The 13,655-nt window shown below is 33.3% G+C and overlaps 1 protein-coding gene across 2 annotated transcripts; it reads left to right on the top strand.

Moving 5' to 3' along the window:
• The first annotated feature begins 8,250 nt into the window (after positions 1 to 8,250).
• LOC131163514 (zinc finger protein GAI-ASSOCIATED FACTOR 1-like) lies at positions 8,251 to 11,714 on the top strand. 2 transcript variants are annotated; one of them, XM_058120110.1, is made up of 4 exons: positions 8,251 to 9,049; positions 9,122 to 9,518; positions 9,625 to 9,872; positions 10,383 to 11,714. In XM_058120110.1, the coding sequence occupies exons 1-4, from the start codon at positions 8,905 to 8,907 to the stop codon at positions 11,171 to 11,173; spliced, it is 1,581 nt and encodes a 526-aa protein (XP_057976093.1). In that variant the 5' UTR covers positions 8,251 to 8,904; the 3' UTR covers positions 11,174 to 11,714. The 2 variants fall into 2 exon arrangements, with proteins under 2 accessions (XP_057976093.1, XP_057976100.1); XM_058120117.1 differs by having other exon boundaries at positions 8,320 to 9,049; positions 9,122 to 9,491.
• Positions 11,715 to 13,655: the final 1,941 nt, after the last annotated feature.

Raw genomic sequence — 13,655 nt, 5'->3', positions numbered from 1 at the left:
CAACAATTGGAAAGTATTTTTTTAATGGTTGTTCGCTTTTCAAGGAAGCAGCCTTCGGCACCAAGGCCTCACGCGCAGCTAGCTGGCTGCCCCTTCATCTCCTTTTTAACATTTTTCCTTGTAGCAGCTCAAGTCTTCACAGCAAGCAGCCCTCTCCACTCTCTATTTTTCACTGGCGGAAACGCCTCACAGCTCCTCATGCCCACGTCTGCAGCCAGTGCGGGTCTTCTTCTCCGCTGGAGGCTATTGTTCTTCTCTAATCTGGTTGTGTGTGTTATTTACAACATATTGAGATTTCTTTTATTGTGGTCTTTTGGTTGGTTCTTTGGAGCTTTATTCAAAATATTTGGTGAGACCTTTTCATCTTGTTACATTTGTTTATACACTCTTGTGTATTTGTAAGGTTCGTGCCTTTTGTATCCATTTTGGACAACATATTTGGTGATAGTGGATTTGGACTGCCGTGCCCCATGGACGTACATCAACATTTGAGGGAACCATGTTAAATTTCTTGTGTCTCATTTTTATTTATCATTTGCATTACTCCATTGATTTACTTGTGGGAATTGTTCGTATATAATTTTTTTCCCAACACATCTTTTTTTTTTTTTTTTTTTTCCAACACATCTAAAGTATCTGATTTCAAAATATTCATAGAAAAAACTTGTTTTTTAAATTTTCTAAAATTTATACAAAATAATATTTAAAATCATAGATTTTGGGACTTGAAAATTTAAGTCTAAGATCTAAATTGCATGCTCCCATACGCAATGTAGAGTTAGAAATTTAGAAGAATAATAAAAAAAATATTTTCCAATTGGTTTTTCTATGTTGAAAAATTGAAAAATAAGGCAGCATTTTTGTTATTATTTAAAAAATTAAAAATTAAAAATAAAACTATTTTCACAAATACGTATATGAAAACTATTTATTGTTGTACATTTATTTCATATAAATATTGCAAAGATAAAAAATTAATTAAAATTTTTTTGTAATTTATTTAAAGAATTGAAATGAAAAATAAAAATTATTTTAATGATTTTCACAAGTAAATGGACCCGAAATATTTTTAATGTTAAATAAATAAAGTGTAAAAATTAACAAGTTAGAGTAGATAAATATCAGTCACAATCAATCTAAAAATTATATTCACACACATAAATATAGAGTAGATTTTCTTTGCACCCTATTTCTTGAAGGAATCGGCTGCCCACAATAGCTCTATGATAATTATAATAGCAATTGACTTTAGGAGGAATGTACAAGAGTCCAGTAATGCCAAATTTGTAATGGAGATGGGAGGACAGAAGTGCACTCAAGTTGGCGAATGGAAATGTGTGTCATGTGGGATGGGATAAGACTTACTTCATTAAGAATTGAATCAGCCAAGAAATCTATAATAACAATTGACTTAATGCAACGTGCATTCATTAATTGCATCCCCCACATTGGAGCCATTTCAGTTCACCCCATAATGCATGGGGTCCTCTTCATGGCCAACCTTGGTATTATCATAATTTTATGTATGTCTCAACACATTTCTCTATTTCTTTTGCTATCTTACATTTAAAGACACCAAACATAAGATTATTCTTTTGTGATTGATTGATGACAGGTTCTAGTCTAAGTAAACAACTTTCGACATAGAAGTAGGGGTAATAAAGATTATTATGTTTACTCTGACGATCCTCCTCTTATCCTGCAAGAGTGAAAGAGTCTTATAATTTAAAGTGAAAGAACATGCGAAAGGAGGAGATACCAAAGGACTAAGAAATATTGGATGGGACCAAAAACTAATCATAAGATAGCATTTGAAAGCATGAATTTCAAGTTTTGAATTTAAATTTGTATAAATTTGAATAAAATTTAATATAATTTTACTTTATATTTCATTTAAATTTACATAAATTCAAACTCAATGGCTAAAATTCGTGCTTTCAAACATAAGATAAGTTTCGACTCGACGTAAAGGCCGAGGGCCCGAGGCCATGGCCCTCACGTCAAAGCAACTTGGGAAGGGTTGGGTTGTGTATGGCCTTGGGGAGCCCCGTGCGTACTGTCCCAATAGCTGCCAAAATTATGAAATTATGAAATCGTGAGACTTTGAACCGCAGAAGAGGAATAAAATGGACGGCAAGAATAGCCAAAGCCCAAGCCAAAGGCAAAGCCAAGTCAAGGCAAGCTATGATGGTGTGTGAATAAAAGACATCCCATCTTTTTTGGTTCTATTCTATCCCTCTTCCACCCTCAGCCTTACCTCCTCTCTCTTGCTTTCACATCAAGCAAATGAGGTCTTTGTTCATGTACCGTATGGCTAGTAAATGTATTTCGATTATTTTTAAATGAATTAGTGACCGTAATTAAGATGAATTTTGTGATTCCAGACAAGTTAACGGTAATAAGTAAAATATATATTTTTTAGTTTTGAAATTATCTCACCTCAGATATTGCTATACTTGATCAAAATCCATTTTAAATATAAATAAATAAACAAATACTTATAGCTATGTGTCTCCCACTCACACATTGGGCTCCAAAAGCCTAGCATCACAGGAAGAAATCATAAGTTCTGATACTAGTGTTTGGTGGTCTTGAATCTTCTCAACCCCAAAAGTTAGTTCATGGGGTGAGACTTTCCCTCACACTTAATAACTGACCACCAAACCCTTTCTATAACCGATGTGGGACAAACCCCAACAATATGTTTTTGTATGAATATAATATTTTTTATTCAATTATTCATAGTTTTTAAATGAACTATTTTTTATTTTACTTGACATTATTCAACTAGAAAGATTATATTATCTATCAAATATTAAAAATATGTTATGTTATTTTATTTTCATAAGATAAAGATATATAAATTGTTTTTTTTTTTTTTTAAATTGTATGTTTTTTATAGTGGGATTTTTTTGGGTGGGGCCGGGGGGGGGGGGACTTGGACGAGGGTACAAATAACTTTGAGGTAGATTCAGGACAGTAGGCGGGATAGGTAATTCTTGACAGAGCAAATTCAAGTTCTATCGTTTTGGTTCCAATTCTTAATTGATCCTTTTCTTTTAAGTATAATTTAAAAAAAAAATAATGTTATAATGATTATTTTTACTCTTCAAAAGCAATAATAAATAATATTTTGTATGGGCCAAATATAATCTAATTTTTTACACAATTGAATGTACACTTACTTAATGTTAGTTGATTTGCGGGATTAAATATAATGAAAATTTGAATGAATATATATATTCAAAATTTTAAAAATAATACAGTTTAAATTAATTTAGACTTCGGTATGATAAAAAAAAAAAAACATAAACATACTTTTGTTCATAAGCTTAATTGTTTATTTGGTTTATTTTTTATATAGTGAATTCAATTAATATTCTGAAATCAGAAAATGCCAATATATATATATATATATATATATATATATATATATATATGTATGTATATTATTTTTTGCCTTTAAGATAAATAGGCCCCATTCAAGCACAAAACCCTCATCCATTCTTCATGCTTATCTCATAACATGGTTGGGATTTTTTAGTCAGGGGGGGTATTGCATTAAAAGTGTTTAATTGTCTTGCTTTGAATGATTAAACAATGTGTGTGTGTGAGAGAGAGAGAGAGAGAGAGAGAGAGAGAGAGATTACAAATGTCATAAAAAGGATCTTATACTAGAGATCGATACTTGATTATTACAAAATCTAATCTTTTCTTGTTAATCATAAATAATCAAAACAATCATCATTATGAGAAAAAAAAAAGTAGATAAAAATGAGAAAGAAAGAATGTGCAAACCAAATTATACGTATAACCTTGAAATTCAGAAGGTAGAGAAAGGTAGAGAAAAGATGCAAAGCGACGAAAATATGATAATTGTTTAAAATCTTCCAAGCCAATCATATAAATCAATTAAAATTTCCAAATTAAAGAAGAAAAAAAAACAAATGTTATTGACTACAAATAAAAATTTCAATCAATGGTAAGACCAAAAGAGAAAGTGAAAATCTTGATGTTCAAAAGTTCACTTTTTTGTTTTTTATTTGAGTCTAAAAATCAAAGCTTATGGCTTTCCTTTGGCAAAAGTTAATTATTTAATTGAAAAATAATTATGTATGTGCGTATGTGTGCATGCGGGAAGGGAGTCACAAAAAATGGAAAAGAGATTAAAATAGGGACCGGTGTGAGACAATATGAAAGAAATTTAAAATAGTATTTTTATAATTAGTTACATTGTTATAAATAATACAAAGGTCCAACATAAACTTTCAACTTAAATTGGATGATGCACACTTAGTTGATAACAAGTCTCACATATTCACTTCATAACTAAAATTGGTATATCAGTCCAATTTAGTGGTCAAAGGGGACTCTGAATAGTGTCCTTATGAAGGAAATAAAATATATCTCTTAAAAAAATAAAAAAAAAAAGAGAAAATATGTAATATTAGTTTGTAAAAAATAAATTTAATTTTTCCATATTTCTCATTTTTGTTGTATTTTTTTTTATTTTATTTTTTTATTTTGTATTTAATTTATTTTTCATCTCTAAAAATGTTATGTAAGGTTGTAGAGTTTTTGAAAAAAGATAAATATTAAGAATCACAAGCTTGTGACGCAGAAGTAAGAGACAGGATGACGAGCCTATGGGCTTATGTAGCCTACTCTTTCTTATTGCGCATAGGCTCATGATGGTTAAGAACTAGTCATGAATAAAACAACTATTTTAGAATGAAAAATTCAACATTCCTATGAAAGGATCGTAGTGCTCATCAAAAAAATTTGAAATCCCTAATATAATAGTAGTCGTCTAATTCCAATGATGTATTGTTTGTTTTTGTTTATTGGTCTTATAGTTTTTGTCTTATAAAAGGCACCTCACATAACCTACGCTATTTTTATATGCCTAAGATTTCCTTAGTACAAATCCTATGTGGGATCATTACAAGCTTTCCCGTTCGATCTCTAGTGCACTCATTAGAGTCACCCACACCTACTCACATAATAACATTCCTAGGGTGGCTTTGATGTCAAGTATAACTATCTCAACTCAATTTTCGTGAAGTATTGTCCGCCTTGGTCCACCAATCTCACAATTTGGTCTTGTAAAAGATGCTTCATGTAGAATCTAAATCATTCTTATATGTCTAAAATCTCCTTACCAATATTGGGCCCTAAATCATTCTTATATGTCTAAAATCTCCTTACCAATATTGGGCCGTGACACCTAGTGTCTTAGTCCATGCTTGTAACCAAAACCTACATGCAAAATGCACATCAAAATAAAGATCTACTAGTGCAATACAATCAAATACAAATAGAAAGACTTTGTGCTTATGAACATTTCACTTGATTTCTAATTTATGTCTCGCTTGCATGATTAATCAACTCTCATGTTTGTTTGAAGAGAAAAAAAGTAAAATAATGAAAACACTAGGACTAGTTAGTTATGCAAATTTTTTTTTTTATTTTTAAAAAATTATAAAAATTTCAACTTTTTATTTTTTATTTTTGGTTTTTCAAGATCCTTATTAGAAAGATAAAAGAATTTTATTATTTGTGCAAAATATTTTTTCATTATTATTTTTAGATTTCAAGTAATTATTCTTATTTTTTAAAAATTATTTAAAGTACCATATGCGATCATGAATTTAACACTTAAATTTGAAATTGTATGATTTTAAAAGAAATTTAATACAGTACTGTATTATGTTTTGTCATAATCCACACAAATAGAAATTTAATATTCAACTCCATGCTCCCAACTACTTATCAAAAATTTAGAAAATAACAAAAAGATGTTTTCATAATTTTCTATGAAAAGTTAGAAAATTGAAAAATAAGGTGTGAATTTTTTAAATTATTTAAAAAATAAAAAATAAAAAAATAAAATTATTTCCACAAGAAAATGTTATTAGAACTTTTTATTGCTTTCCATTTTTTGCATACAAATATTATAAACCGAGCCTTTGGAAAATTTAAATGAAAAATGTAATTGTTTTCCAAAACTGACAACTAGGTCATTATATTTTGAAAAATTTTATAACACAAAAAATTAAAATATATTTTATTCTTAAAAAATAGATTTTTCTAACTTGTCATTTAAGGGGTGTTCGGGCATTTTATCTGTGATAAAAAAAAATATTTACATTTAAGGGGGGTTCGGGCATTTTATATTAAATTTTATTCAAAATCATATACATTTAAATCTACGATTCTAATTCTATACCTTTAAAGGTAAAAATATCACTTGTTTTGATTCATCCGAGGTCGATCTAAATTAAATACTAAGTAATAATCATGTCACATTATGTATCTTTTCTCTATCTCATCTGGTTGGCACCCAAAGCTTTAAAACTAAAACATAAAACCTCAAATTTTATCCATTCCAATGTTCTTTAGGAAACAAAATGAAACGAGCATTAAAAATATAAACATTGGATTAATAAGTAACCATAAGTAGTGATGATTATAAAACTATTTGTGGTTTATGTACGATATTAGTGATTAATTCAATTTATAAGTAAATAAATAATATGGTAAATTAGTAATGCACCAAGTAAATTAAATATTATTGGATCCGAAATCTATCGATATTACATTACTCATAAACTACTAAATTAAGCTGTAAATTGTAAAATAGCATAAAAAATTTCCTTTGACACCTTAAAAAATTTCTAAGTTTTTAGTGTCTCGTGGGTAAATTTTATATATATATATATATATATATATATATATATATTATGATGAATCCCTTTATGATTAGTAAGTCATTAATTGAATGGGCTTGTGTATATATATAAATTATGAAAACAATATTTTTGTCCTCATACAACTTTTTTATTTAAACTTTTAAAATTATAATTTTTGCTTTATAAAATTTCATACTTTGAAATTAAAAAATGTTATTATTTAGACAATTTTAAAATCATAATTTTACTTTTTTTTTATCAAGAATAAATTACCACTTTAATATAAAAACAAATCAAAAACTATTTAAAAATCATTAAAAAAATTTATAAACAAGCAATATCCATGTTATGCAAGCAAAATTATCACTATAAAGAAATAACATTTTTTGAATTAGAAATATTAAATTTTAAATAAGAAAAATTATATAAGGATAAAGAACATTTTAAACATTTGAGAATTAGAGTTACTTAGTACTTAATTAATTAAAAATAAGAGACTTGACTACAACTAAAATGAAATTTAAAAAATTATTTCAAAATTTTATAAGAAATAGATGTAAAAGTCATTTAGCATGAACACGGCTAGAGAGAGCGCCTCCAAAGCCATATTCATGCCATTGAGGGTCATTTCCGGAGTTTGAAAATTTTAAGATCGAATTTAAAAAGGGCGAGCATAAGTATGAGATTGAAGATAAATGATAGCTTTTAATAGAAAAAATAAATCAAAAAATGAAAAAAAAAATTTCACATTTACAATTGTTATAATCACATCACATTTTATAGCCAAGTTTATTTATTGTAAAATACTATACAATCTAATAATTAATAATTATAAGCATAACTATATGCGATAAAGTCAAGTGAAAAGTTTTGAAGATTTTTTAAAATTTTAAAATAAAAATAATTTATTGAAGTGTTCATGCTCATTTGTAATATTTAGAACATAAATTTGAAACTTTAAATTTAAATTGGATCAATTTAAATAAAACTAAGTACAATTGTATATTGTATTTAGTCTTAATAAACATAAATTTAAATCAAATATCTAAAATTTTAATCTGAATGTAGAGATAATTAACATTTAAATAATATAATTATGAGATAATTTATAAACTAAGAATATGTTTAGGAAAATGGTTGAAAAAAGAATTTGAAAAATGGTATATAGTTTTATAATTAATGGTAGAGATTTCATTATAGTACAATTTATAAAATTATGGGAGAATTGTAAGTCACATGGAAAGGGCGTATTAAAGAAACCCAAGCTGAGCAAGGAACTACACGTGTTGATCTGACAGTGGCTAGAAACATAAAAAATGTTTAATAAAAGTAAGAAAGTTGTTTGACTTTGGTGAAACTAAAGCAATAGACGTCCACAGTCACCCGCCCCTGCACGCAACATTTCAATAATTGACCACCCTCGCCCTCGTCCTCACTACACGACAACGCACGAATTCCGGCCACCGGTCCGACCCGCCCGGCCGGTCCAAAATGAGACCGTCAATCTACTCTACGCTTTTTCTTAATCTTATTTAACCCTGGTTATTACCATTTGATTAACACTAACCCAGCTCGCCTCTCCATTAATCTCTTTCATTTTTAATTGTTTTTCCTCCAATAGTAAGGAGAGGCGAGTGAAGAACAAGCCCTTCAGACTCTACGCTGAATCCTCTCTCTCTCTCTCTCTGATATTTTTTGTGTTCTTAGCTGCCTTACTACAGTGAATATGATCTGATTCTGCGTCTGATTGTTGGGGTCGGTGGGAGCTGAGCTAGATTTCTGGGAAAGTTGGAAATGTTGGGAAAATCCGAGCAAACCTGAGAAATTTATCGCTTAACTTTTTCTGGGTAGTTTAATTTTTCTGGGCACTGCATTATTAGTGTAAAGATTGGATATTTTGAGTAAATTTCGACCGTTGTAGCAGGATGTGCTGGCCGGCGATCGGGCTGCCGGTCGTGTCTATGAACTCTGAGCTTACATTTGCTGTAGGGTTTTATTGATTAGCTTTTTTGATAATAGTGGTTTTGTTCGGAGATTGGGTCAAGCTGGTAGGTGGAACAAAAAAAGCAGATTGACTGGTAGACGGGAGGAAAGTCGAAACCCTAGAACACTCCAACTCCCAAAAATTCTTTGAATTCTGACATAAATGCCTTAGATTTCGCTTTTTTCGGCCAACTCTCAAACAAAACCCAAGAAGTTTACTTCGGAGCTCATGCCGGCCGATTTGGACAACTCGTCCTCCATGGCCGTCTCTACGGGTTCCGGCGAAGCCAGCGTTTCTTCTTCCGGTGATCAGCCGCCACCGCCGAAAGCAACAACGCCTGCCAAGAAGAAACGAAATCTACCTGGAATGCCTGGTAAATTTAAAATTCTAACACTCAGTATTGACACTTCAGGAAATTTCATCTAACAGTCCTCCGTGTGTTCAGATCCAGACGCTGAGGTGATTGCTCTGTCTCCGAAGACTCTGCTGGCGACCAATCGATTCGTGTGCGAAATTTGCAATAAAGGGTTTCAGCGCGATCAGAATTTGCAGCTACACCGACGCGGTCACAATCTTCCGTGGAAGCTCAGGCAGCGATCGAGCAAAGAGGTCCGGAAGCGGGTGTACGTCTGCCCCGAGCCGTCGTGCGTGCACCACGATCCGTCGAGAGCTTTGGGCGATTTGACTGGGATTAAGAAGCATTTCTGCAGAAAGCATGGCGAGAAGAAGTGGAAGTGCGATAAGTGTTCGAAGAAGTATGCGGTTCAATCCGATTGGAAAGCTCACTCCAAGATTTGTGGCACCAGAGAGTACAAGTGCGATTGCGGAACCTTGTTCTCCAGGTTTTCTAGTTCTTATTCCTTTTGAATTTGTTTTTCTTTTTGTGTTAATCTTTGAGTTTGAGATTTTGGTGTTTTAAATTTGTTTGCTTGTCTTGGTGCTTTGAAGGAGGGATAGCTTCATTACCCACAGGGCGTTCTGCGATGCGTTGGCGGAGGAAAGTGCAAGAAATCCGACTCAGACTCAGACTCAGACTCAGACCAAGACAACGGTGAATCCCAATCCGGAAGAAGACCGTAAAATTCAGAGAGTGAGTTCATCTCCGCCGACCCTGCCTCCGCCTGCTGCGCCTGCAGCTGCTTTGCCTCCATCGTCATCTGCTGTGGTACCAGCGGTCCTGCCGATTCAGAGTCCAGGTAATTAAGCTTAAACCAAATTTAGAAATTTTGCAATCAATCCTTTATCGTGGTTTTTGTCGGACGTGTTTTTCTTTCTCGATGTTTTGAGAAACAACAAAAACAAAAAATCTATCGTTGGTCATCATCTCTCGTATTTTTGGAGCGTAGCAGTTTTTGTCTGTTGCTGATTTTGTTTCCATCTGAATTAATAGCTTAAGAATTAAGATTGAAGCAAGGAAGCCCGATCTATGGGAAACTTCCGTCTTCCCGACGGCAGATTCAATCTATTAAATCTTGATTAAATAAGTCCAATGTTTAGATTCAAAAGCTAAAAAAACAGAGAGGATTAGTGGGATAGGCGAAAAGAAGACATTATTGGTCCTCCTTTTCTTATCAATGTAAAGTTCTTTAAAGAAAAGAACTAGAAAAAGCCTAAACTTTCCATCACTCTGTTTCCTGGCCTGGAAGCAATTAATCTTCATCTTTATTTTTATGAATTAATCTCCTTCCCCGATCTTCTGGTTGCAGCATCGGATTTTCCGGAGAACTCCACTCAAATCCTGGAAGATGCACAAGCATCGACCTGTATGAACGGAAGTTGCAGTAGCAGCACCAGCTCAAGCAGCAGCGGTAGTACCACCAGCACTGTATTCGCCAGCTTGTTTGCTTCCTCAACTGCTTCAGCAGCCTTGCAACATCCAACACCACCAACCAGTTTACAACCACCTCAGACCACAGGATTCTCTGACTTAATCCAAGCCACTGCCGACCACCCAGCAACCTCCTCTGCCGAGCCCATTTCCCTCTGCCTCTCCACCAACCACGCCCCAATATTTGGGACTGCAGGGCAGGAGTGCAGGCAGTATGCGCCGCCTCTGCAGCCTGTTATGTCTGCCACTGCACTGCTGCAGAAAGCTGCTCAAATGGGCGCAGCAGCAACCAATGCTTCACTGCTGCGTGGGTTTGGGATAGTCTCATCTTCATCTTCTTCATCTGGGCCACCAGAGAATTTTCCGTGGAATCAGCAAATGGAGCATGAGAGTGCACCGGGTCCAGGAGGTCTGGGTCTTGGGCTTCCCTCTGACGGAGGGTCTGGTTTGAAGGATGTGATGTTGGGAGCAACTGTGTTTGGGTCCAAGCGAACAACACTTGATCTTCTGGGTTTGGGAATAGGCACTGGCATTGGCGGCAGCCCTGCTGAGGGATTATCAGCTCTAATAACCTCCATAGGTGGTGGCCTTGATGTGGCTGCAGCAGCGGCCGCAACATCGCTGGGAAGCGGAGAATTTTCTGGCAAAGAGATGGGAAGGAGGTCATGACAGGGAAGAGAGCATAGTAAAAATTAAGTACTAAACCCACAAATATCTGTCATATGCCCTTAATTTGAGTCCAGCATGAGGAGATGGGCAGTTGGGTTTCTCTCTGCTGGCTGCCTTCTATGACCAGGGGCAGAACCTAATTCATCGGCATGGAGGCTTAGCAACCAAAGGATGTCCAGATTCCCTGAGACCCTTTCTTCACTCTGTTATTTATGTAATGTGAGAGCACCAGTAGAGTTCATTACATGTTAATAATTTTGCTTGAAGACCTAGAGGCATGAACATCCAGAGGACAAAAGCAAAAAAAAAAAAACAAGGTTTGGAGCAAAAGTTGGGGTCCTATGTATGTGGGGCACTGGGGACATGGATTGTTAGTAAGAGTAGTAATTTAAAGGGTAGCCCTGCAATTGTTGGTGTGGCCATTGGGCCACTTGAGGGATTTGAGTACTGAGGGATGTTATGATTTTGGGTACTGTGGTTGGAAACCTAAGGTACTTGCATTATTATTTTGATAATTTTAAAAGGCCTTAATTACTTTAAAGATTTTGGGTTGCTAATTGTATGGCACGTAGGGCAGGGGGGGCTCATGGCGAATGAGGAGGGAGAGAGGAAACTAGGAAAACGGTGGAGGGTGAACAGCCCATCTCATTGCGCTGTCTTTACGTTTGGGGCATACTTTAATTTATATTCAAGTAAATTTAAGATGGAATGCAATGAAAATACAAGGTATGACCTTATGAGATGTAATTTGATCTTTAAAATATTGTTATTAATAACAGAGAGTCACTTGAATCAACTCTAACCAAATATAGTTCCATTGTTTTTATTTTCAAGAATAATTTAAAAACAATTAATCAAATGCAGTTTAGAGTATAGAAAATACATGATATAATTTTTTGTTTCCATTTTTAAAAATAACAATGTTGGGTACTTAGTTTGGAATGCTAAATTAAATGGGCCTAAAGGCTTTTCAGATCTAGATTTCATTGTACTTTGTACATGGTAATACTTTGGTGCATAGGAATGCAATGTAAATGAGGTGCAAAGAATTCAATTTGGATAGCATGTAGAAATAGAATGACGGGTTTTATTTTATTTCATTCCGAAGCATATGACGTTATGTTTCATTTGTGAAATAGAATAGGGTGAGAATGCAGTGAAAGCTCCACATATGAACAAATTTATTGATAAATTTGATTCTATTTGTGTAGAAATTTACAAAAGTTAATATTAGTTGTATAAATTCAAATTTAAGAGTTGAATTCTATGGTGTTCAACATGATATGATCTTAGTTTTACGAGTGGTATAAGGTACAAATACTATTAGTATCTCTATTCTTTAATCTTCCCCTTCTAATTCTCCTTAACTCCATATCATCAATTTCTCTTCAACTCCGTCAATATGATTATGTATCACTATTTTCTCTTTCTATTTTTTTCACTTCTAATGTTGAATACTTGTCTTTGTTTACTAATGCGTACGAGGTTTGTCGGCTATGACTTATGGCAGTGGAAAATTTGAAATGTATTGGCTAAAGCGACTGTTTACTTACTTTTTTTCATTATAGAATCTCTTTACTTTTAGTCTCTTAATACAAAAGGGGGTGATTAGCATCTTTCGAAGACTTGTATATTGAACATTCCACAGACCATCATAATCTCATGCAAAAGTCTTTTTATGTATCATTTTTCTTATTTTTGTTTTTTTATCATTGATTATTTGTTTCTATGTTAGCATTGTAGTTTACACACTCCCACACACATAAAAATACAATTTGATATTTAATTTGGCTTGTAAGCTTAGTCTAGATGGCTATCATTCCCCCAATAAAGGTTGTAATCATAATTGAATTGGGACTAGTACCACCATAACTCAAAAAATTAGGGAAAAATCTAGGGGTGATGTGGTGGCTACCTCAACTTCTCAAGTTGAACAAATCTTTACAAAAGATCCCCATAGGAATCGAGCGTATTATAATGAAATTACTTTCTTGCCATGTCATTTCATTGTCTTCGCTCCCACTTTGTTCTTGGAATGATGTAACTCTGGAATATTTTTGTTTTGGACCTTACGAATGGGTTAAGGCGATTTGGTTAACATTAAAATTTACTATTACCAATTACCACTACTTCACTCCTAAATCAACTGGTGATTGATTGGATCCTCGTCCTATAACTCATAGGTTGAAGGAGAGATTTTAGAAGTAGATCTCTTTTGTTGTGTAGGAACCCGAACCAAGAAAAGAAAAAGAAAAGAAAAGAAAAGAAAAGGAAAAAAAGTGAAAGGAAAAAGAAAAGAAGGAAAATGATTTGGGACAAGACCAAACCATCAGCCGTTTGAGAAACCTCAAGAAAAATCGTCAATGGTTTTAGCAAAGCAACGGTTTGGTAAGACCAAACTGTCGATGGTTTCAGAAATCTCAGGGAAACCATCGACAGTTTCAAACAACCGAGAGCAAACACAGTGAAATTTGGTCTGGTA

This window comes from Malania oleifera, chromosome 1, assembly GCF_029873635.1.
Source record: "Malania oleifera isolate guangnan ecotype guangnan chromosome 1, ASM2987363v1, whole genome shotgun sequence".
Classification (NCBI taxonomy): domain Eukaryota; kingdom Viridiplantae; phylum Streptophyta; class Magnoliopsida; order Santalales; family Ximeniaceae; genus Malania; species Malania oleifera.
This window is presented reverse-complemented; position numbering and strand designations above follow the sequence as displayed.